We start from the raw sequence: 21,581 nt of genomic DNA, 5'->3' as shown, positions 1-21,581 counted from the left end.
AAGTCACTTCAGTCATGTCTGACTCTTTGTGACCCTCTGGACCATAGCCCACCAGGCTCCTCTGTCCATGGGATCTTCTAGTCCAGAATACTGGAGTGGGCTGCCATTTCCTTCTCCAGGGGATCTTCCTGACCTGGGGATCAAACTCATGTCTCTTATGTCTCCTGGAGATGGGGCTAACCTGAGCTCTAGTTTCTGCTGTTCTCTAATATTCTGAGTTTCTACCCAGAAAGGCCCAAGTTGAACTCCTGCCCTAGGTAACTCATTGTTTCTGGTCCACTGCAGACTTTTCTGAGCCCCGCCCACTCCTCTTCCAGTCCTCACCAACCCTGGGGGGTTAGGAGGGGTGGGGGGTGGTGCTGGAGCTCAGACAGCTTAATTTCTAAATCCTCTCCCACCTGTGAGGGCCAGGCTGAAGCACCAGGGGTTGTATGACTGAGCAACAGACACCGTGTACCCAGAGACCTGGATACCTGTGGGGCTACGTGTGGGGCTACCAGTGGGCCCCTCCTCCGCAGGCACCTCCTCCCTGCCTGGGCCCGGGCCCAGCGCCTGCCTGCTGCCCGGTAACCAAGTCAACAGACCTGCCCTCCTGGGGCCGTTTCTAACAACATTCCCCCCCACTGAGAGCAGACCAGAGAGTATAAGGAGGCCAGCAGGCTCTGTGTCCCTCACAGATCTGTCCCCAGCCTCGGTCTTGCAGCAGACAGACAGAACCCCAGCTAGTCCCAGCCAGGCAGCATGGTAAGCAGAGGTGGGGGCTGAGGACACAAATGAGAGTCCCTTGTGTCCAGGGGTTCATGGGCTATAGTGTTGAGGCAGGTGAGGTAGGGGAAAGGGAAAGAGACTTGCAGATGGGAGTGTGGCCCCCCAAATGTGCTAGTATGTGGGGGCCTGTTCAGGGGGTGGAGAGGGACAGGTGATGGTAACTAGGACCTGGGTAAGAGCCTGAGCAGCTGCTGAAGGGCTTTGAATTTAGGGGTAGAATGGGGTGAGCAGGACACAAGTAGAAAGTGCAGGCAATTTCCTGTAAACCTGGGCCCCTACTGGCCTCTGGTTCCAGCTCCCAGCTGTAAGGACCCATCCTCCTAGACTGTCCTCTCCCTGTGCCTTGATCTGACTCCTCATTTCAGCTATGTACCAGGAGGGAGAGAAAGAAGGGGTGGGAGGGTGCTATGGGGGGTGGGGCTTATTTGATATCTGTTCCGAAAACCTGCCTCCCAGGCAGGACAGAAGAGCAGTTAGAAGTGTGGTTGGAGCCAGGCTGTCCCTTCTCTGAATATTCTTAGTTTTGCTCATGACCTTGAGCAAGTTGTTTGACTCCACTGAGAGTCAGTAAAATAGGGTAATAAAAATACCTACCTAAGGGGGCCGTTATGAAGATTAAATGAGATAGTGTGTGAACCGCTTAGCACAGTGCCTGGCACCTAATCAGCACTTAACACATGGAACTAAGCACCCAAATGACAAAGCCTGCAGAGTATGAAATTATACTATTTTCACCGATAAGGAAAGGCAGTGGGAGAAGCCGCCTTGAAGCGACTCTGTCCACGTCCCAGAGGGACTGGGGTTTGAGGCCAAGTCTGTGTGACTCCAGGGCCTGGGTTCTGTGCCCACACCCAGAGTGAGGGGCATTGTTTCCAGAGTCTCAGGCATTCTCCACGTCAGACATGCCTTGCATGGGCCCTCAGCTGTGGAGGCCAGGTCAGTGTCTGGCTCTGTGCATGGGACCTGGGCAGGCTCTGAGATACAGCAGCAGGCGCCGGCCCTGCTGGGTGATTGGTGAGCTGAGTCAGCCCTCCCTCATGGACCTGGGGATTTCTGGAGTCCTTTGACCCTGAACCCCTCCCAGCTTAATTCATTATTTTCTCTTTTTAAATTTTTCTTTCTTTCTTTTTGTCTGTGCTGGGTCTTTGTTGCTATGTAAGCTTTCTCTGGCTGTGGCAAGCGAGGGCTATTCTCTAGCCTCCGGGTGTGGGCTTCTTGTCACGGTAGCTTCTCTTGTTGTGGAGCGCAGGCTCTAGGGCGCTCGGGCTTCAGTAGTTACAGGTCGAGGGCTCAATAGTTGCGGCTCCCGGGCTCTAGAGCACAGGCTCAGTAGTTGTGGCACACGGGCTAAGTTGTTCTGCGGCATGTGGGATCTTCCCGGATCAGGGATCGAACGTGTGTCTCCTGCATTGGCAGGCAGATTCTTTACCACTAAGCCACCAGGGAAGTCCCTGTGACTTTCTCTTACTATGACCCCCGGGGTTGGGTGATGGGGGAATGGATAAGGGGATCCAATAGAAATATGGCCTGACCTAGTCTGTGTTGTGCAGTGAGCCAGGCAACTTGCATTCTTTCATCTGCCCAGTAATTCTAGGAGGGGGCTCTTATTATTGTCATTTCTCAGGGAAGATGCCTTCAGAGTATTGAAGACTCTTGCTTGAGGCAAGTGGGGAAGTAATGGGGCTGGGATACAGATGTTCTCTGTATTAATCCCAGTCATCCAAAGAAATCACAAGAAGCTAAGGCCCTTGTGTCATATTTACAAAGTCAGAGAAGTGTTCAATTTGTGGGGAAAGCATCCTCTTTTAAAAAATTCTGAAATATTTCAGATATGCAAAAAGGTATAAAGGATAATATGATGAACACCTGCTACCCAGCTTAAGCAAGAGAATCCTCTGACTGTATTCACTTCCCTCCTCTACCAAACAAAACCATTATTCCAAATTGGGTGTTAATATTTCCTTTGCTTTTTTTATTTTGGTAACACATTCCAAGAATATATAGCAAACATAAAAATGTATCTGTAGATGATGCATACAAGCTGAAGATTTACATAAACAGTAACGTCATGATTCCTCTTAATTTGCTTTTTTTCTGGTAAGAATGTTTTGGGGTAAGATTCTTTCTTGTATTCACCCACGCCCACGTCTGAATCATTCTTTATCCACTTTCTCCTGTTGAGGGCCTTCTAATTGGCTTCCGGCGCTATTGTGCTGTGACTGTTCCTGCACCTGTTTTCTTGTGTACCTGTGTGAGAATTTCTCTAGAGCAAGAGCATCTTCAGCTTTTCTGCTATTGCCAAATCACTTTCCAAGACAGATGCAGCACTTTGGGCTTCTAGCAGCAGTGTGAGAATTCTCATGTCTCCACAACTGCCACATGACTAAGCCTTAAAGCTTGGGGAAATTTGGTGAATGTGCTTGAGTTTTCTGTTTTTCTTTTTTTTATGGCCATACAATGGGACTGAACCCTGACCCTCATCAGTGAAAGTACAGAGTCCTAATTACCGGATGGCCAGGGAATTCCTTCATTTTGTTTTTAAGGTCTGTCATAAACACTTCTCAAGGGGAGCAGGAAGAAACACTCTGGGATCCCACTTCCCACACTGTCACATATCTTAATCATATGAAAGTCTCCCTTTCCTAGACAGTGAGCTTCTTAAGCACAGGGACCAGGTGTTAAGTGTTATGAATTTCCAGCACCTGCACAACGTCAGGCACAGAATGGAGGCTCAATACAAGATGAAGCAAGTGAGTCAAGCCTCTCTGATGCTCATGGGGCTCCCCAGAGCCGAGACCTTTCTCTTTTCTAGGACCAAGCAGGTTACCCTAGTCCTACTTCATGGGCAGTTCTTTGACCACCAGCCTTGAACCATGTGAGGAAGAACTTTCTTCCCAGACTCTCTTCGCTCCAGAACCACACACACCCAAGAGGAAAGAACAGCACACACACATCCATTCCAGGCCCTCGTCCCCCTTCTTCACTGGCATTTCTGACTGTAAAGTGAATCCAGAGTTCTTTCTGCTCTTATAAACCTCATCCTTGCTTCTCAGCCCTGAAACCTCACTTGGTTCTTGCTTTCCTTATTAATGGATGCGACTTTCTTTCTAGACGTGAGTGGGTTGACTATTGTGCTCTGGCAGACTCTTCTGAGCCCCTCAATGTTCCTTAAATGCTTAGTCACTGAGAAGGACTCTATAATTTTAGAAATGGTCACATCTTCTGCTTCCCCTGCGGGTTTTATCCCCACCCCACATCCCCCGGGAGATGGGGGCACAGAGAGCAAAGTCTAGGAACTTCTGCTCTCAGCTGGAGAACCACTCAAGGAAGGAAGGCAGGAATCGTGTCCAGACATGATACCCTTCTCTCTGCCCTTTGCCCACTCAGCGTGAGTGCATCTCAGTCCACGTGGGGCAGGCCGGCGTGCAGATTGGCAATGCCTGCTGGGAGCTCTACTGCTTGGAACATGGGATCCAACCAGATGGGCAGATGCCCAGTGACAAGACCATCGGGGGAGGGGACGACTCCTTCAACACCTTCTTTAGTGAAACTGGGGCTGGAAAACATGTGCCCCGGGCGGTATTTGTGGATCTGGAGCCCACTGTGATCGGTGAGTAATGATCAGGCCCTGTCACGCTTTGCCCCAGGTACCCCGTCAAGTCCTTCTCCATAACTGGAGAGCCCTGGAGTTCCGGTTCCCAGTTGCTGCAGCCAATCAGAACTCCAGATCTCCAATCACTCAGCTCCAGAGTCTCAAGGTCACCACACATCCCTTTCCTTTTTATTGACGTACCCTTAAAGCCAAGAGCAATAGCAACTGCCTGAATGGGCCTGGTGACCCCACCCCTTCTGTGTACCCTGGGGCTCTGGGAGCCAGGCTGCAAGGGGCGGGGCACCTAAAATTCTGTCCATTGCAGATGAGGTTCGGACGGGCACGTACCGCCAGCTCTTCCATCCAGAGCAGCTCATCACTGGCAAAGAGGATGCTGCCAATAACTATGCCCGAGGCCACTACACCATTGGAAAAGAGCTCATTGACCTGGTGCTGGACCGGATTCGGAAGCTGGTGAGAGAAGAGTTGAGGGCTGGAGAAGGGGAATTTGCATTCCTGTCATGAAGTGATCTGGAGGGCAGATAAGGAAGGGCAGCTTCCATCCTTGGGAGAGTCTCCCAGACAAGAATTAAACACACAGGATCAGGACTAGTGAGGAGGGGAGGCAAAGGGTGGGTTCCACCCCAGAGCTGGGTGTCTCCTTTATCTACTGCAGTAACTGGCCCGATGCTGTGCAGAGTGGCCATCAGTCGATAGGCTGCCTGCCCAAGCTATGAGCGCCCATAAGCAGTCCCAGATTGTCAGCCTGTATTGTAGGGATGTGGACAGAAGGCCCTGTGAAAAACAGGGATCCAAACAACACCAGCCCAAGGCTCTCTGATCAACTTGGGCCTTCAGCAAGAATGTGGACCAGGTTTCTGGGTTATTGATCTCAGTAAAGAAGCCCTCCAGAGACATCAGAAGTTAGATCGGGAGATGGGCATGGGTAGAAAACCAGGTGGAATTGGCAAGTTATGATAATAAATGACTGTTGGCACAAGAATCAAGAGAAATGTCTGTGGAAGGTCTCAGGAGGTTTGAGAGAGGAGGAGGGGCAAGGAGAGGAGAGTGGGACCACCGTATCAGAGCCTATTTTTTGCCCTTGGAAAAGTCTTCCAAGGATTTTATGAAACTTTTGGGGAAATGGCAAACAGCACAAGCTGGTTCTCTGCTGTTGGTCAGCAGTGCTTCAGAGCTCACGTTTCTCTTCGCTCTAGGCTGACCAGTGCACGGGACTCCAAGGGTTCCTCATCTTCCACAGCTTTGGAGGGGGCACTGGCTCTGGCTTCACCTCACTGCTGATGGAGCGGCTCTCTGTTGACTATGGCAAGAAATCCAAGCTGGAGTTCTCCATCTACCCAGCCCCCCAGGTGTCCACGGCCGTGGTGGAGCCCTACAACTCCATCCTGACCACTCACACCACCCTGGAGCACTCAGATTGTGCCTTCATGGTGGACAACGAGGCCATCTATGACATCTGTCGCCGCAACCTGGACATCGAGCGCCCGACTTACACCAACCTCAACCGCCTCATCGGCCAGATTGTCTCCTCCATCACAGCCTCCCTGCGCTTTGATGGCGCCCTCAACGTGGACCTGACCGAGTTCCAGACCAACCTGGTGCCCTACCCTCGCATCCACTTCCCCCTGGCCACCTATGCACCAGTCATCTCTGCAGAGAAGGCCTACCACGAGCAGCTGTCGGTGGCAGAGATCACCAATGCCTGCTTCGAGCCTGCCAACCAGATGGTGAAGTGTGATCCCCGCCACGGCAAGTACATGGCCTGCTGCCTGCTGTACCGTGGAGACGTGGTACCCAAGGATGTCAACGCCGCCATCGCTACCATCAAGACCAAGCGTACCATCCAGTTTGTGGACTGGTGCCCCACGGGCTTCAAGGTCGGTATCAATTACCAGCCCCCCACTGTGGTGCCCGGGGGAGACCTGGCCAAGGTGCAGCGTGCTGTGTGCATGCTGAGCAACACGACCGCCATCGCTGAGGCCTGGGCCCGCCTGGACCACAAGTTTGACCTGATGTATGCCAAGAGGGCGTTTGTGCACTGGTATGTGGGCGAGGGCATGGAGGAGGGTGAGTTCTCTGAGGCCCGGGAGGATATGGCTGCCCTGGAGAAGGATTATGAGGAGGTGGGCATGGATAGTGTGGAGGGGGAGGGAGAAGAGGAAGAGGGGGACGAATACTAGCAGAATCCTTTGTGTCTGTCCTAAATAAAGTGCTGTGGCCTCATTGTCTCCCAAATGTCTTTTTCTCTTGGGAAAACCACTGGGGGTGGGTTCCTTCATAAGAAATAAGAAGGCTAGTATCTTAGCCTGGGTTCCCCAGAAATCAGATCTGACTTCAGATTTCATTCCAGGGAGCAGAATGAAGGCTGATGTGGGTAAAGCAGAGAAGGAGGAAGAATTCATCCTGGAGAGGATGTAGCGGGATAAATGGCAACTTAGAACCATTCCTTGGGAGACTGGGCAGGAGAGGAGGTGAGGGTGGGGAATTTCTATACTGGCTCCATTCTTGCCTTGGTTAAACCTTCCCCACATCAAGCATTAACTCACCTCTACTTCCAGGTCGCACACACTTGGGCGGAAGGGCAACAGGGAAGACCTGGGGGCAGGAGGCGAGGCGCTGTTAAGTTGTGAAGCTGGTCTGAGCCACACAGGGCTGCAACAAGAGCCTGGTCAAGGCCAGGAGATTTGACATGGTGTCTGATAGAGCTGGTGCTCACTAGCGCCACTCCTGTCCTCTTCAGGCAGGGGGTTTGAGTGAAGAGAGGTAGAGTCCAGAAGCTGGCATTGAGACAGAATGGTGGCATAGCGGCAGCAACCGTGGAGCAATGGCTAGGGGTCAAGGGGGAACCTACCCCCAGGAAATGACCATCTCACTCACCACTTTTCGATAAAGACAAACAACCTGTCTTCAAACCTATGCCACAAGCACAACTTCCAACCGGACGACGGCCCCAAAATCCTTGTGTGTAGATTTTCTGTAATGCCTTCTGGGGTGGAGGGATGGTTTGACTACTGAAGGTCTAGAGCAAGGGCAATCCCCGCCCCTACTGCAGCCCCAGAGATACAGTGCCTAGTGTTGTCCTTGGCACTGTCCTCCCTGCAGCCTCCCTTTCCCAGGCTTGGATGCTGGCAAGGAAATCCCAAAGTCAGCAAAGCCAGAAAGCTGCTATCACCCTTAGGGCTGGAAGAGTCAAGGTATGAGATGATGATGCCAGAGCTTTGGAGCTGAGATCACCAGGTGACATCTGGAGCCACAGTAGAGCTACCCAGAGGGAGCAGGAGCGGGGAGGAGGGAGGGGTGTTTGTCAGGGTCTTCCCTGGTGGACTTAGACGGTAAAGAATACACCTGCAATGCAGGAGACACGGGTTTGATCCCTGGGTCAGGAAGATACCCTGAAGAAGGAAATGGCTACCCACTCCAGTATTCTTGCCTGGAGAATTCCATGGACAGAGGAGCCTGGCGGGCTACAATCCCTGGGGTTGCAAACAGTAGGCCTGCTGCTGCTGCTGCTGCTAAGTCACTTCAGTCGTGTCCGACTCTGTGCGACCCCATAGGCCATGCCTGAGCAAATAACACTATACTATACCAGAGCCGTGCAGGAGACACAGCATCACCTGAGTTACTTTCTGATTTTGAGAGAAAGAGAAATAAACTGGCTTCGCCTTTCCTTACACCCTCAATCTCCAGCCAGTGGTTCCCACTGGGTGAACGGAGACACACACTAGCTGGTAAGAGAGGACCTAGGGAAAAGGAGGTGCAGCCTGTGAGATACAAACCAGGGCAGGAAAGGTGGGTGATTCCAGAATGAGGTGAATAAAACACTTACCTCCACACACCTGCACCTGGGCCTAGCCCAGGAGGCCACTCAGGTAAAACTGGAAAGGGAGTGGCTCCTCCCCTTCCCCATATGGTCCCCCTCACCTGTCCCTGTCACTCTTGTCTCTTGTCTCAACAATTATTTTGTAATTAGAGGATGGAGTGGTGGCACCACGATGGTGAGAAGTTTAGAGGAGAAAACAGGCACACCCAGCCCAACAGTTTCCTCCCTCTATTTTGCAATGATTTTCTCAGAGACAGAAAGGATTCTCAGTGCCTCTCTGAGGATTTCAGCTGACAGGTAAACTCTCTCCTGGGAAGACAGAGGCCTGCAATTGTGTGTATATTTGTGCGACGGGCTTCGGAGAATCATTTAATTATTCTGAAATCCATTTTGGCTGAATAGCTAGCTCAGCTATATCCTCCAATCTGCTTTTATTGATTTTTTTCTCCTCTAAAAGGGCTGAATTTCAAATCTCTATCCTGTGTCTTTCTATCAACTGGATTCAAACTTGGGGAGGGAAGAGGGGTTATTTGAGGAGCTTTTAAAACCCAAGAAAAATTGTTGTTGTTTATTAAGCACCTACTATATACTAGGCCCCACATTCATACTATCTTCTTGATTTTTTTAATTAATGAATTTTTATTGGCCATCCCTCAAGGCTGATGGGATCTTAGTTCCCTGACCAGGGATTGAACCTGTGCCCCTGCAGTAGAAGCATGGAATTCTAACCATGGGATCACCAAGGAATGCCCAATGCTACCTTCTTTAATCCTGCTGCTGCTGCTGCTATGTCGCTTCAGTCATGTCCGACTCTGTGCGACCCCATAAACAGCAGCCCACCAGGCTCCTCTGTCCCTGGGATTCTCCAGGCAAGAACACTGGAGTGGTTTGCCATTTCCTTCTCCAATGCATGAAAGTGAAAAGTGAAAGCGAAGTCGCTCAGTCGTGTCCGACTCTTCTCAACCCCATGGACTGCAGCCTTCCAGGCTCTTCCGTCCATGGGATTCTCCAGGCAAGAGTACTGGAGTGGGATGCCATTGCCTTCTGAGGTAAATATAATTATTGTACCCACTGGACTGGAAGGTCCATGGGAACAAGACCTATTCTTCTCTCAGGATCCAGAATGCTGCCTGACACATATTAGATTCTCAAATCTGTTTAATGAATGCCTCTTTTATAGATGTGGTGACACAGGCTTGGAGAAGTCACGTGACTTGCACAAGGCTACTCAGCGAGGAAGTGGAGGAGCTGGGATTGAAACCTGGGTCAGTCTGGCCAAAACTGCTGCCTCCTCTTCCTCGGTGTTCTCTTCTCCCGCCTGCAATAGATCGGGGCACCCCTCCAGACGTCACCTCGTCTAGACCTGCCAGGTCCCCGGTGCCCAGACGGTGACTCAGTTGCCTCGAAGGCAGGGAGGGGGTGACGCTTGACACTCCCTTGGCCAGGCACTGTGGGAGAGGGCTAGGGGGGGCCGGTGCAGGGACTCAGCTTCCAGGGCTGAACAAGGGCCAAGGCGTCTCTGGGGCCAAGCTTCAAAAGCTCCCCACAACTGACCTCCAATAGGTGAGGAAAGGCCCTGAGAAAGGTGAGGTCTTCACCTGGCAACATGGCTGGGCATCCACAGAGGTGGCCAGGCTCCCCTCCTGATGGCTGTACCAGCCAGCCCACTCTGGGTAGTTGGAGGATCACCTCCTCTCGGATCTGGTGAGGCCTCCCAGTTAGTAACTCTGTGGGCAAGCTCTGGCAGGCTTAGGTTGGGCTGGGTGTGGGTGTGGGTGTGGGAGGTGGCAACCCAGATCTCCATGGGGTAGCTGGGAGTGCCCATCTAGCCCGGCTCCTGAGGACTCCCTCAGTGTAGGGGAATGCTTTCATCCCCGAGGCTTCTAAAGCCAGGGTACAATTACCTCCTGCAGGCAGACACAAGAGACAGAGCCCCAACTTTGGATTCCACCCAATACATTTCCTCCCTTACCTCTGATGAGTCAGGAACATGCCTGCCTCCAAAGTTGCATTCCCTTCTAGCCTCCCTCCCCTTCTTGCCTGTTGCCATTCCTTCCAGTTTAGGCCACAGTCACCCAGGACCTGTCCAGCTCTGAGGCCTCTCCTTCCTCTACAGCCTCTCTCTTCTGTCTCTGTTGCTCAGGCGATACTTGGCATGCATTGCCTTGCAGCGTAGCACTCAGCTCCTTTCTGATATCCCATTTCCCCAACTAGATTTTAAAAGATTACATGCGTATTTGACCAGTTATTATGTACACACACTTCAGAATTCAAAAGGTACCAAAGAGATTGACAAACAGCAAAAATAAGTCCTCTTCATTTAGTCCCCTCTTGGCAGCCATCATTGCTCATGTTTTTTGTTATTATAGTATTTCCTTCCAGACTGCTGAAGTGTGCACACTAATGTATACTAATGTGTGTACACATTTAAATATACTTTGCTCTACATCTTGTTTTTCCACTTAACAATAACATAGCATCACATATAGATATGCCTCATTCTTTTGGTGACAATATAGTATTCCATAGTGCATTGTATCATTACTTACTTAACCAGTCTGCTATTAATGGTGGTAGTATTTAGGTTATTTCTAATTCTTTGCTATTGAAAAGAATGCTGCAACACTTGCACATACTTTTTTGCATATATGTACAACTACAGATTACTATAATTGGTATTACTGGGTCAAAGGGCACACATCTTTAATTTTGAAATATACCTCACACTGCTCTCTTTAAAAGTTATCCAAATTACCCCTCCCACTACCAATGTATGAGACCACCTGTGCTCACAGCCTTGCCCATATTACACACACCTTTTGATCTGCATCAATCATCTGAGAAGTGAAAGTATTTTCTTGCAGCTTTCCTTTATAGTTCTCTTACTATGAATGAGATTGAACAACTTTCCATATTTAAAAGCCAGTACTTTCTCTTCTGTGAACTGTCCTTTCTGTGCCCTTTGCCCATTTAAAAATTACATTGCTCGTCTTTGCTCATAAGTTTGTTGGAATCCTTGTGAACAAAGGAAATTAACCCTTTGCTTGCTACTTGTGTTCCACATAATTCTCCTCAGCTGTCATTGGCCTGTGCCCCAACAAGGTTTTCATTTCCCTCAGTACAGGGACTGAAACTTAAATCTCTTTATATTCCTAGTCTTAACATAATACCACATACATGGTAAGTGCTAGACAAAACTCTGTTGAGATAAAAGAAGTAAAAAGAAAGAGATTTGGAAGACTTTGGATTGACCTAAACTAATCAAGAAAAGCTATGACAAGCCTAGACAGCATGTTAACAAGCAGGCACATTACTTTGCCAACAAAGGTCCGTCTAGTCACAACTATGGTTTTTCCAGTAGTCATGTATGGATGTGAGAGTTGGACTCTAAAGAAAGCTGAGCACCGAAGAACTGATGCCTTTGAACTGTGGAGAAGACTCTTGCGAGTCCCTTGGACTGCAAGGAGATCAAACTAGTCAATCCTAAAGGAAATCAGTCCTGAATATTCACTGGAAGGACTGATGCTGAAGCTGAAACTATAATACTTTGGCCACCTGATGTGAAGAACTGACCTATTTGAAAAGATTCTGATGCTGGGAAAGATTTTTAAAAAGCAGGAGATGGGGACGACAGAGGATGAGATGGTTGGATGGCATCACCAACTTGGTGGACTTGAGTTTGAGCAAGCTCTGGGAGTTGGTGATGGACAGGGAAGCCTGGCATGCTGCAGTCCATGGGGTTGCAAAGAGTTGGACACAACTGAGTGACTGAACTGACTGAACCTAATTGATTCCTTCCTCTTATACCAAGGTCAGTCAAGACTGGAAACAGTAGAAACTTTGGCAAAATAAAAAAACAAACAAACAGGAAATCATCCACCCAATCCCACCCTCACCCAACACACACACACACACACACACACACACACACACACACACAACTGGAGAGATACTGGGTAGCATACAGAATCGATACAAGGGCTGCCAAACAAGACTCTGCAAACAGGTACAGTCAAGGTCAGGGCATGGGACAGATTGCCTAAAAGACCCCTGTCCCCTCCATTCACTGCAGAGAGGCCTCCTCCCACCCAGGCATTGAGGTTGACATTCCCTCCTCCAGACACTAGAGGCCACTGCTGGCTCTGCCGCCACCGCTGTAGAAATGAATTCTCAACTGCCCCTGCCTCTCTGTGACTTGTTCCAGATTCCAGATTCCCAGTTGGCCCTCCCGACTGGCAGAATGTCTGGCTTTTGCCTGCACCCTTGGAGCCAGGGAGTCTGGGAGAGCAAGTTTCGGGTCTTGTGGCAGGTAGTGGCCTGCTTCCCATCAAAGCCTACACAGTGGGAATTCGCCAGGTGTAGGTAGGTAGGAGGCTCAGAGACTGAGCAGCCAGGAAAACCGGACAAATGCACTCCAGGCTCTGCTTTCATGTCTGGCTCAAGCCCTTCTCTTTGATGAAAGCATTTCTGGGTCACCCAGCTCAAAATACTGGATTCCCATAGCCATTATTGTTCAGCCGGTAATGATGCCAGAGTTTTTGTACTAAGAGCCTGTGCTGTGTGCTTAGTAGTGTCTGACTCTTTGCGACCCCATGGACTGTATAACCTGCCAGCTCCTCTGTCTATGGAATTTTCCAGGCAAGAATACTGGAGTGGGTTGCCATTTCCTACTCCAGAGGATCTTCCCAACCCAGGGATCAAACCTGCATCTCTTGTGTCTCCTGCATTTGAAGGTGGATTCTTTCCCACTTGTACCACCTATTCACGATACCTCATGTGACTTTCAAAGAGCCCTAGGCATTACCTGTATTTAGGGAGGAAAAAACGAGTCCTTAGAAGTTTTCCTGTCACACAGTAGCACCAGGTTGCAAACCCAGGTCTGTCTGTTTCCAAAGCCTTGAGGTTTCCCAGTGGTCTATACTGCTGGGCTGGTATCTTAGGTTGGAGCTCTGTGAAGCTAGGGACTGGGCCACAGTCTTCTTTTTACATCCTGACAGCATCTACAATATATAAGATGCTCAATTAATGTTTGTGGATTGGCCTGGATAGCAAGTGGAAGCCAGTTCTAGAAGGTTCTCTCAATTTCCCATGAGGCCATGGGCTAGAAATCACTTTAAAGTGGAAGAGGTCTATTCAGGATCAGTTTGGAAAGAAAAACCTCGAATCTGGGGAATTTCCTCTCTTTCTGCCCCCCACCCCAAATGTGTCAAATGTGTCATAACAACATGTTCCCATCTGTTCATTATTTAATCATCCAACGGATTATTTTTGAATCCCACTAACTGTCCTTAATACTCTAGTGAGAGAGAGAAAAAAAAAAAGGACATAATCTCTGCCCTCCGAAATTGACATTCTAGTGGGGGAGGTGAATATCAGTCAAATAAACAAATGCTAATCTGTATCTGTGACCAGTGTGAGGAAATATGCCAAGAACAGCTGTGAGAGGCAGGTCTGACCTACTCAGGGAAATCAGGCGGCCTCTTTTGACGATGGGGCTGGAGCAGGGATCTGAAAGAAAGAGGAGGATTTAGGCCGCGAGGGGAGTCTGTGAGCCCTTGAGGTGATGATTTTCCCCGGGTCACCGAGTCTGTCTGTAGGAAGGCCACAGAGGGGCCAGGGGCTGGGCGGCTTGTTTATTGGCGAATGCGTCACGCTTGAATGGAACCTGCCGCTGTCTCCCAGGTCCCATCTGGGGATGACGTTGTCCTGGTGCAAGCCCAAAATAGCCGGCTCCGCCTCCATCTCCCGGCAGCCCCTGCAGCAGCACGCCCCCCAGTCCACCCCCGAGGTGACAGGCCGAGCCGGCCTCCTCTGGGTCTCTAGTAGTTTCCGTGCTGCTGACGCACGCTTGCGCGCACAGCTGGGCCGGCCGCGTCCTACGCAGCAGCCGCGAGCCGGGCAGCCGGTGCCAGACGGTTCCCGGAGGGGGGCAGGGGAGGGGCGCTGCAGGAGGCCAGGGACTCCTGGCGGAGGAGGTGCGGGCGGGGGGCCCCGGTCAGGCTGGGGGGCCCTTGGCGTTTGCTGGCTGCGATAGGGCGCCCCGACTCTGAGTCCCGAGATAGCCGGTGGCACCCGCCTGCCAGGGCCGATAAGGCTGCCGGAGGGAGTCTAGTCACCGGCCGCGAGGAGAGCCGGCGGGCTCTGCTGCCCCCTGCGGGGGTCTCCAGCCCCAGGGAGGGGCTCTCGGTTCTTTCGGGTCTGACTCTACCTTCTCTACCCCGCAGCCCCCAAGGAGACCCGCCTGACGACTAACGAGTTGCCATGGCATCCTACTACGAGATCCTAGACGTACCGCGAAGTGCGTCCGCTGATGACATCAAAAAGGCGTAAGTGCCTCCGCCGTGCATCAGAAAGCCACTCACCCCACCCCACCCCGCCACCACCACCCTGGGGCCCTTCAGAGGCAGTGCGGAGAGAGCCAGGTCCTTAGAAAAGACTGGGGTGGGGTGGGAGGCTTCCTCAGAGAGTGACCCCCTGCACGGAGGAAGGAAACCTCTGGATGGATAGGGGAAAATGTGTAGCGAGAAGATCTGTTTACGAGCTGCAGTGTGAGCTCTTTTTCCAGTGCACCCTCCCGTCCTTTCTTTCCCTCAGTCTTCACTCCTACCCCATCCCCCAGCCTCTTAAGTGTGGGATTTCTGAGCGTGCAGTGCAGACATGCTCAAGCACTGAGACCAGGAGGGACCAGCGGCCCCCGTACCCTGCATGGACACATGTACCTACCGTCCTTTGCAACCCCAGACCCAGCTAGCCCCAAGGAGGGGTTAGGGCTGGGACTTTCTCACTCTCAGGTTATCGTCTGCTGATACAGTATGTAGTCCTAGCACTGGCTGCAGAGTGGAGAGAGAGGGACTCCACTAAAACACTGCTGCAGAGGCAGCCCTAGCGGCTGGGACTGACCCGGATCTGAGTGGTGGAAGGGCTATGGTGGACTAACAGGAAATGGGTCATTGTGTTTCCTGGTGGGAAGTGCCTGCCTTTGTCCCCTGACCCTCCGCTCTGAACCCACTTCCTGCAGGTATAGGAAGAAGGCATTACAGTGGCACCCAGACAAGAACCCAGATAATAAAGAGTTTGCTGAGAAGAAGTTCAAGGAGGTGGCCGAGGCGTATGAAGTGCTGTCTGACAGTAAGGGCCAGGGTCAGGGGTCAGGGCAGGCCAGCACCTGTCACTCCAACTTCATGCCCATCACATTGCTTCCCAAAGCCATGCTGCCACCACCCTCATCGCCTCCATGCCTCTTTCAACCTGGCAATTAAGTGCTCCTCTCTCACAGGGACTCTGGAATTCTTTGTTTCAATTCAGAGGAGCACCTACTGTGTGCCAAGCACCCTTTTTTTTTTTCCCCTTATCCCCCGTCTCAGTGTCTGTTCCCCAGGGTCTGATAGTTGCGGCATAGGTCCTGATAAGGGGAAGGAAGCAAGGCAGGGAACCAAGGTATGCTGAGCCTTCTCTGAGCCAGGCCTTAGGGGTGTAATCTCCATGAGTCTTCATAGTCATTCTTCAAGACAGGATTTATCATCCCATTTGTCAGACAAGAAAACTGAGGCTGAGAGAAGTGAGTAACTTGCTCAAGGAATATGACTCCAGGTCTTTCATTCATTAATTCAAAAAATATTCACTGAGTGCTTAAGGTGCCAGGCTCTTGTTGGGCAGAGGAACAGTGAAGGACAAACAGGCTCTGTCCTTGCCCTGATGGGTTTGTCACAGTCTGGTCAGGAAGGATGGACGTTAACCAAGTAAATGCAGAGACACGGTTACGCTAAAGGAATAATAGGGTGATGTGATAGGGAGTAGGGAATCACAGGCACCAACTTTTGTTAGGTAGTCACAGAAGGTCTCTCTGTGACATTTAGGTTAAAGCCCTGATTAATGATAACACAGTAATCGTTAGTTAACATTTATGAAGCAGTGAGTGTCAGGGACTGTGCTAGGCAGTTTAGGTGGATTATCTCATTTAATCCTTGCAGCTATGAGGTCGGTGTTGTTATTGTGTCCATTATACAGATGGGAAGGATCCCTTGTGTGAAGGGCTGAGCTGCTGCTAAAACCATGGCCATGTTCATGTCCCCTGTTCACCCTCCTGCCCCTCAAGTGTCAGTCTCTGGACAGTCTTCAGAGGGGCCTAGCCTGGAAGTTGGGGGAGTGGTGGCCGTCATCCCAGAGGGAGGGAAAAATGATCCAGTCTCTCTTTTCAGAGCGTAAGCGTGAGATCTACGACCTCTATGGCCGGGAAGGGCTGACTGGGGCAGGTAGGTGGAGTGGGGACACCCCAGGACAGAAGTGGGTCAGGGAGGAGCAGGGAGGCCAGTCTTCTGCAGTGGATTCTTGCTCTCACTCCAGGCTCCTGGAGTCTCCGAGCCTCGGGTGGGGTCCCCTCACTCAGGGCAAGGTGCCTGCCCTGAGCCCCCTCCCCATGCTGCCTTTCCTCCAGGAACCGGCCCGTCTCGCGCGGAAGCTGGTAGTGGCGGGCCTGGCTTCACCTTCACCTTCCGCAGCCCAGAGGAGGTCTTCCGGGAGTTCTTCGGGAGCGGAGACCCTTTTGCAGAGCTCTTTGGTGAGTGGACTTGGTGGGCGTCTGACGAGCTGGACTTCTCTCTCCAGGCCTGCCCTCCATCAGCCAGGAGGCCTTAGGCAGGAGGCTGAGAGGGAAACAGAATTCCACAGACAGAAGACTTTGTGGGGGTGGATCGAAGTGAGCACTGGGACAGAACCTCACACATGCCAGAACCCACGTGACCCTATAGCGACACTTCAGAGACTCGCCTTACGTAAATGATCACAACAGTAATTCATTGTTAAACCTCCACAGTGACAGCCATGAAAGCAAGACTCAGAGCATCATGAGACCAGTGATAATGCCGTTACAAACAACAACAGACGCTACCTGTTTGAATGGATAACTTTATCCCCACTTAGAGATGAGAGAACTGAGGCACATTCAAACAACTTGCTTAGAGTCACACAGCAGATGGCAGAGCGGAGACTTGTAGCTGTGTCTGCCTGACATCACACCAGGCTTATGCCTAAAACTGAAGGAGATGTTCTTTCTGCCCGTCTTCCTTTATTTACAGTGGCCGCAATTGACCAGGGAACTTTATCATATATAATACTAAAAATGAATTTGATTTATAGATCAGTCCAAGCTGAAATATACCCAGTTGCTTAGCAGCTTCTATTTCAAGACTAAGATTAAGCAGGGTTCAGGGTCTTCTTCTTTTGGAGAAGGAAATGGCACCCCACTCCAATACTCCTGCCCGGTGAATCCCAGGGACGGGGGAGCCTGGTGGGCTGCCCTCTATGGGTCACACAGAGTCGGACACAACTGAAGTGACTTAGCAGCAGCAGCAGCAGCAGCAGCAGCAGGGTCTTCTTTGGTGGTCCAGTGGCTTAAGACTCAGTGCTCCCAATGCAGGGGACTGGGGTTCAATCCCTGGTCAGGGAACTAGATCCCACATGCCATAACTTACACCCAGTGCAGACAAATAAATATTAAAAAAAATAATAATAAGAGCAGGGTTCACACATTCTGGGGGGCAGGGGAGGATCTTTTCACCAGATGATGGTTCATCTGCTTACTCATTGCAGATGACCTGGGCCCCTTCTCAGAGCTTCAGAACCGGGGTTCCCGACACTCGGGCCCTTTCTTCACCTTCTCTTCCTCCTTCCCTGGGCACTCTGGTAAGTGCCATTCTTTCCCATGCCTGCAAACGTTTGGAGTCCTGGAGCCCCTCACCTCAGCTCGTTGTTCTCCCACGCCTTCTCTCTCATGTCTCCAGAGCCCTGCCTCACAGAGGTTCCCGGCCCTTTGTGAGCACAGCCTGCCTGCCGGGTGCAGCCTCTGTCTAATGCCCCCTCCTCCCCCACCCCCCTTATCCCGATGCCAGATTTCTCCTCCTCGTCTTTCTCCTTCAGTCCTGGGGCTGGTGCTTTTCGCTCCGTCTCTACATCCACCACCTTTGTCCAAGGACGCCGCATCACCACACGCAGGTGAGGGCTTCTTCTGGGACCATGCCAGGGCTGCAGGGTGAAGTGGCAGTGGGGGGGCCTGCAGACGACTCGAGAGGCAGCTCCCTGAGGGCAGAGCCCAGTATGTCTTGTCCAGTGCAGCACGGAACCCGGACAGACTCCCGCAGGATTCAGGCCGGCCTGCCCAGTGAACGATGCTGTCTCCCACAGGATTATGGAGAATGGGCAGGAACGGGTAGAAGTGGAGGAGGATGGGCAGCTGAAGTCCGTCACGATCAACGGTGAGGAAGGGCCCAGCCACCAATCCCTAGCAGGAAGCCCGGGGCCCCAGAGCCCCCTCCCCAACCTACTCCTCTCTGAACTCCCCTGGGCCAGGGAGGCCAGACTGGCAGGATCAGAGATGGTGATCTGGGGGAAGGGGTGGGGGTGCCGGGACACAGAATCATGGGTTCTCAGAGGGCCCGCTAGCCACCATTGTCATGAGTTGGGATGCCTGGAGTTTGCAGAGCACGTGACTAGTTTCAAAGCCCTTGCACACACACCACCATATCCCCAGTATTCTTACAAGAACCAGGGGAAAGCAGGGCAGTTTGCACTCGCCCTACATTTGATTTGCAGGGACGGACCCTGAGCATAGCTAAACGGTCCTAACTCCTGGGTAGCCCCACGCCCAGGGCTTTGACCTACTTAGTGAAGGGTGAAGCCAGGAATGATACTACAGGATGCAGGGTTCCTGGGGCTGACCTCTTCTTCCCACAATGCCACGCGGTACAGGATGGTCACCCTTTGGTGCCCGCTGACCCTGGGAGCTCTGTGTGCTAATAAGGACACTTCGTAAGCTGTCTTATTTAATCACTGGAACCATTTGACAGTGTAGGCACTCTTGTCATTCCCATTTTATGGATGAGGAAAGGGAGGCTTAGGGAGATTGAGTAATTTGTCCAAAGAGACAGCTTGTACTTGCTGAAGCTGAATAACTGGCCATGCTCATAACCATGTAGGTTTCAAAATGCATGCACCCCCACTTCCAAAGGAGGGGCTGAGAGTGGCTAGAGTGCATGAGGCCACCTGGCAGGCTTCCCGAGGCCTGGATCAAAGGGCCTCATGGTGGCCGTGACTCCTGCAGGTATCCCAGACGACCTGGCCCTGGGCTTGGAGCTGAGCCGTCGTGAGCAGCAGCAGTCTGTCACCTCCAGGTCAGGGGCCACGCAGGTCCGGCAGACCCCTGTGTCACGACCCCTCGATGGCAGCCTCTCTGAGGAGGATGAGGACCTGCAGCTTGCCATGGCCTACAGCCTGTCAGAGATGGAGGCATCTGGGAAGAAACCGGCAGGTGGGCGGGGGGCACAGCGACGACGGCAGGGGCAGCCCAAGACCCAGAACCACGATCCAGGCGTGCGGGAGCCCCATGAGGGTGCAAGGGGTGACACAGCCAAGCCCAGCCCCTCTCCGGAGGAGAAGGCCACTCGCTGCCTCATCCTCTGATCACCAGGCCCAGCCCACCCGATTCGGGGGGACTGGGAGTCCTGGTCAGAGAAGGGCATGGCCTGAGTTGCAGGAGCCCCTCTCCACCTCGGCGCTCCCTCCCCAGGTCCACCCCTCCCTCCAGTGTGGATTTGCTGTGCTCAGCCCACGGCTGATGGGTCCCTGGTGAAGTCCAGCGTGGGGGGACCTCAGGGCAGCGGGAGGGCCTGAGGAGCCAGGATGAACTTAATTCTTATTAGACGGGGAGTTTCTAAGGGGCATTAGTGGCTTGGGTTGGGCCTTTCATGCCCAGGCCTTCTGCCACCTGTGTTGCTGAATGATGTCAAGGAAGGAGGACTTGGCCTGAGGTTCTCTGAGCCAGAGTGGGCAGCCACAGCTCTCCTGGTCGGCTGCAGACACCCCCACCCCGGTTTCCGTGCGCAGTGTTGAGCTCTGATGTCTCTGTTGCTTCCCTCCTGGTGCTGCTTCTCCTCCCTCGCACTCTTCTCTCTGCAATTCCCCGCGGGCTACATCGCTTGCTTTCACTGCCTCCTGCCTGGCTGGGACTCCCTTCTTCCTTTTCCCCAGAAAGCCTCTTTGTGGCGAGGAAGATGCTGTGGCCCGTAGGGCCATAAGGTCTTCCGGGGAGGCTAGCTGGGTGGGGCGGGAGCCTCTCGGCCCGTCCAGATTCAGAACCGGAGCCTACTCCTCCTCCCTTCCTCTTGCTGCCTCAGCCTGCCCCCAGCCTCCGGACTAGCCAGAGGTGAGGCCGGCTAACCCTGGAGAGGGGGGATAGGGCCAGGGTGCCCCAGGAGGGAGGTCTAGGAGGGACCGCATCCCATCCTCCCGCACCATGCATCAGGGCTCAGGGAGAGGCCACAGGGCTAGCCCAGGGCTGCATGCTTAGCTCTGCCCTCCACGGCTTGCGGCTGATCCTCTCTCCTGTCACCCCACCCCCGCTCTCTCCCCAGATGTGTTCTGAGCTGGATGTCCGGGACCCAGAGTTGCTGCACAGTTCCAACAGGACAGCGCCCAACCCTGTGCACTGGGAGGGACCCTCCATCCCTCTCGCTCACCCGTGCTGAGCATAGAGCTGGGCCTGGGTGGTGGGCGGGGGCCGGGTGGGAGGTAGGCTTAGCCTGTAAATGCTTCCCAGGGTGTTTGGTGCTGTTTCCTGGGGACTACAAGTCCCAGAATGCAACGCACCTCGCCTCCTTTCTGTTAGATCATGCTTGGAGGAAGTGGTGCGCAGTTAACGGAGCTGTGCATCTTGGGATATGTAGTTCCAGCTCTGGTCGGCCTGTTAACTCGTCGTGAGATGGGGACATCTTGTCATTTGATTTGTCCCTGGCAGGGGTGGCAAGAATGTGGATGAAGGGGGAATGTGAGCTTCGTTTCCCCTGATACCTCTTGCTAGCGCTGGGGTTAGAGTGTACAAATCAAGGCCCCGAGGCATCTGGGAGAGGTTATTTTCCTGTGGGCAGTCCTGGGGTCTGAGAATGAGCCAGGGCGGATTGGCTGAGCAGGGCGTGGTCTCAAGAGGGCTGATGGGCATGGGCTGGTGAGAGCTTGGAAGGTGGAAGGCCACCCTAGCGCTCTGGGGTGTGTTGAGTGTGTGTGTGTGTGGCTGGAATCAGCGTGTGATGGGTGCTCCGGGCATGCCGCTGCTTGTATGGCTCCTTTGGCCTCTGACCCTGCTGCCCATTCTTTCTCTCCAACACCACAGAAACTGCCTCTCCTCCTCCCTCCCTGGGGAGCCCGGTGGCCGGGGAGGGAAGTGGTGGAGCTGGAGTGTTGCCAGCCCCTGTGCCATTGAGTCTCAGTGACCTATCAAAGCCAGCTGGGCTGAGCTCAGACCAAGAGGGAAACACTGGAAGTCAATAAAGCTGAGTTTCGAGAGCTTAGTGGTGTGCTGTGTCCTGTGTGCTTCCTTCCCGCCAGCCAACC

The 21,581-nt window shown here is 52.6% G+C and overlaps 2 protein-coding genes across 6 annotated transcripts; both read left to right on the top strand.

Annotated features, from left to right (window-relative positions):
• On the top strand, window positions 632–6,612 carry LOC102178119 (tubulin alpha-1D chain). Its single transcript, XM_005676582.3, has 4 exons — window positions 632–744; window positions 4,156–4,378; window positions 4,686–4,834; window positions 5,578–6,612. Exons 1-4 carry the CDS (start codon window positions 742–744, stop codon window positions 6,559–6,561), a joined length of 1,359 nt encoding a protein of 452 aa, XP_005676639.2. The 5' UTR covers window positions 632–741; the 3' UTR covers window positions 6,562–6,612.
• DNAJB2 (DnaJ heat shock protein family (Hsp40) member B2) lies at window positions 13,984–21,538 on the top strand. Of its 5 annotated transcripts, XM_018059013.1 has the most exons (10): window positions 13,988–14,176; window positions 14,426–14,527; window positions 15,220–15,329; window positions 16,400–16,453; window positions 16,636–16,758; window positions 17,790–17,882; window positions 18,089–18,191; window positions 18,381–18,451; window positions 19,297–19,503; window positions 20,606–21,538. In XM_018059013.1, the coding sequence occupies exons 2-10, from the start codon at window positions 14,463–14,465 to the stop codon at window positions 20,614–20,616; spliced, it is 837 nt and encodes a 278-aa protein (XP_017914502.1). In that variant the 5' UTR covers window positions 13,988–14,176; window positions 14,426–14,462; the 3' UTR covers window positions 20,617–21,538. The 5 variants fall into 5 exon arrangements, with proteins under 5 accessions (XP_017914493.1, XP_017914498.1, XP_017914492.1 ...); XM_018059003.1 differs by having other exon boundaries at window positions 13,986–14,176; window positions 19,297–21,538; XM_018059020.1 differs by lacking the exon at window positions 17,790–17,882 and having other exon boundaries at window positions 13,987–14,176.

Source organism: Capra hircus, chromosome 2 (assembly GCF_001704415.2).
Source record: "Capra hircus breed San Clemente chromosome 2, ASM170441v1, whole genome shotgun sequence".
NCBI lineage: Eukaryota > Metazoa > Chordata > Mammalia > Artiodactyla > Bovidae > Capra > Capra hircus.
This window is presented reverse-complemented; position numbering and strand designations above follow the sequence as displayed.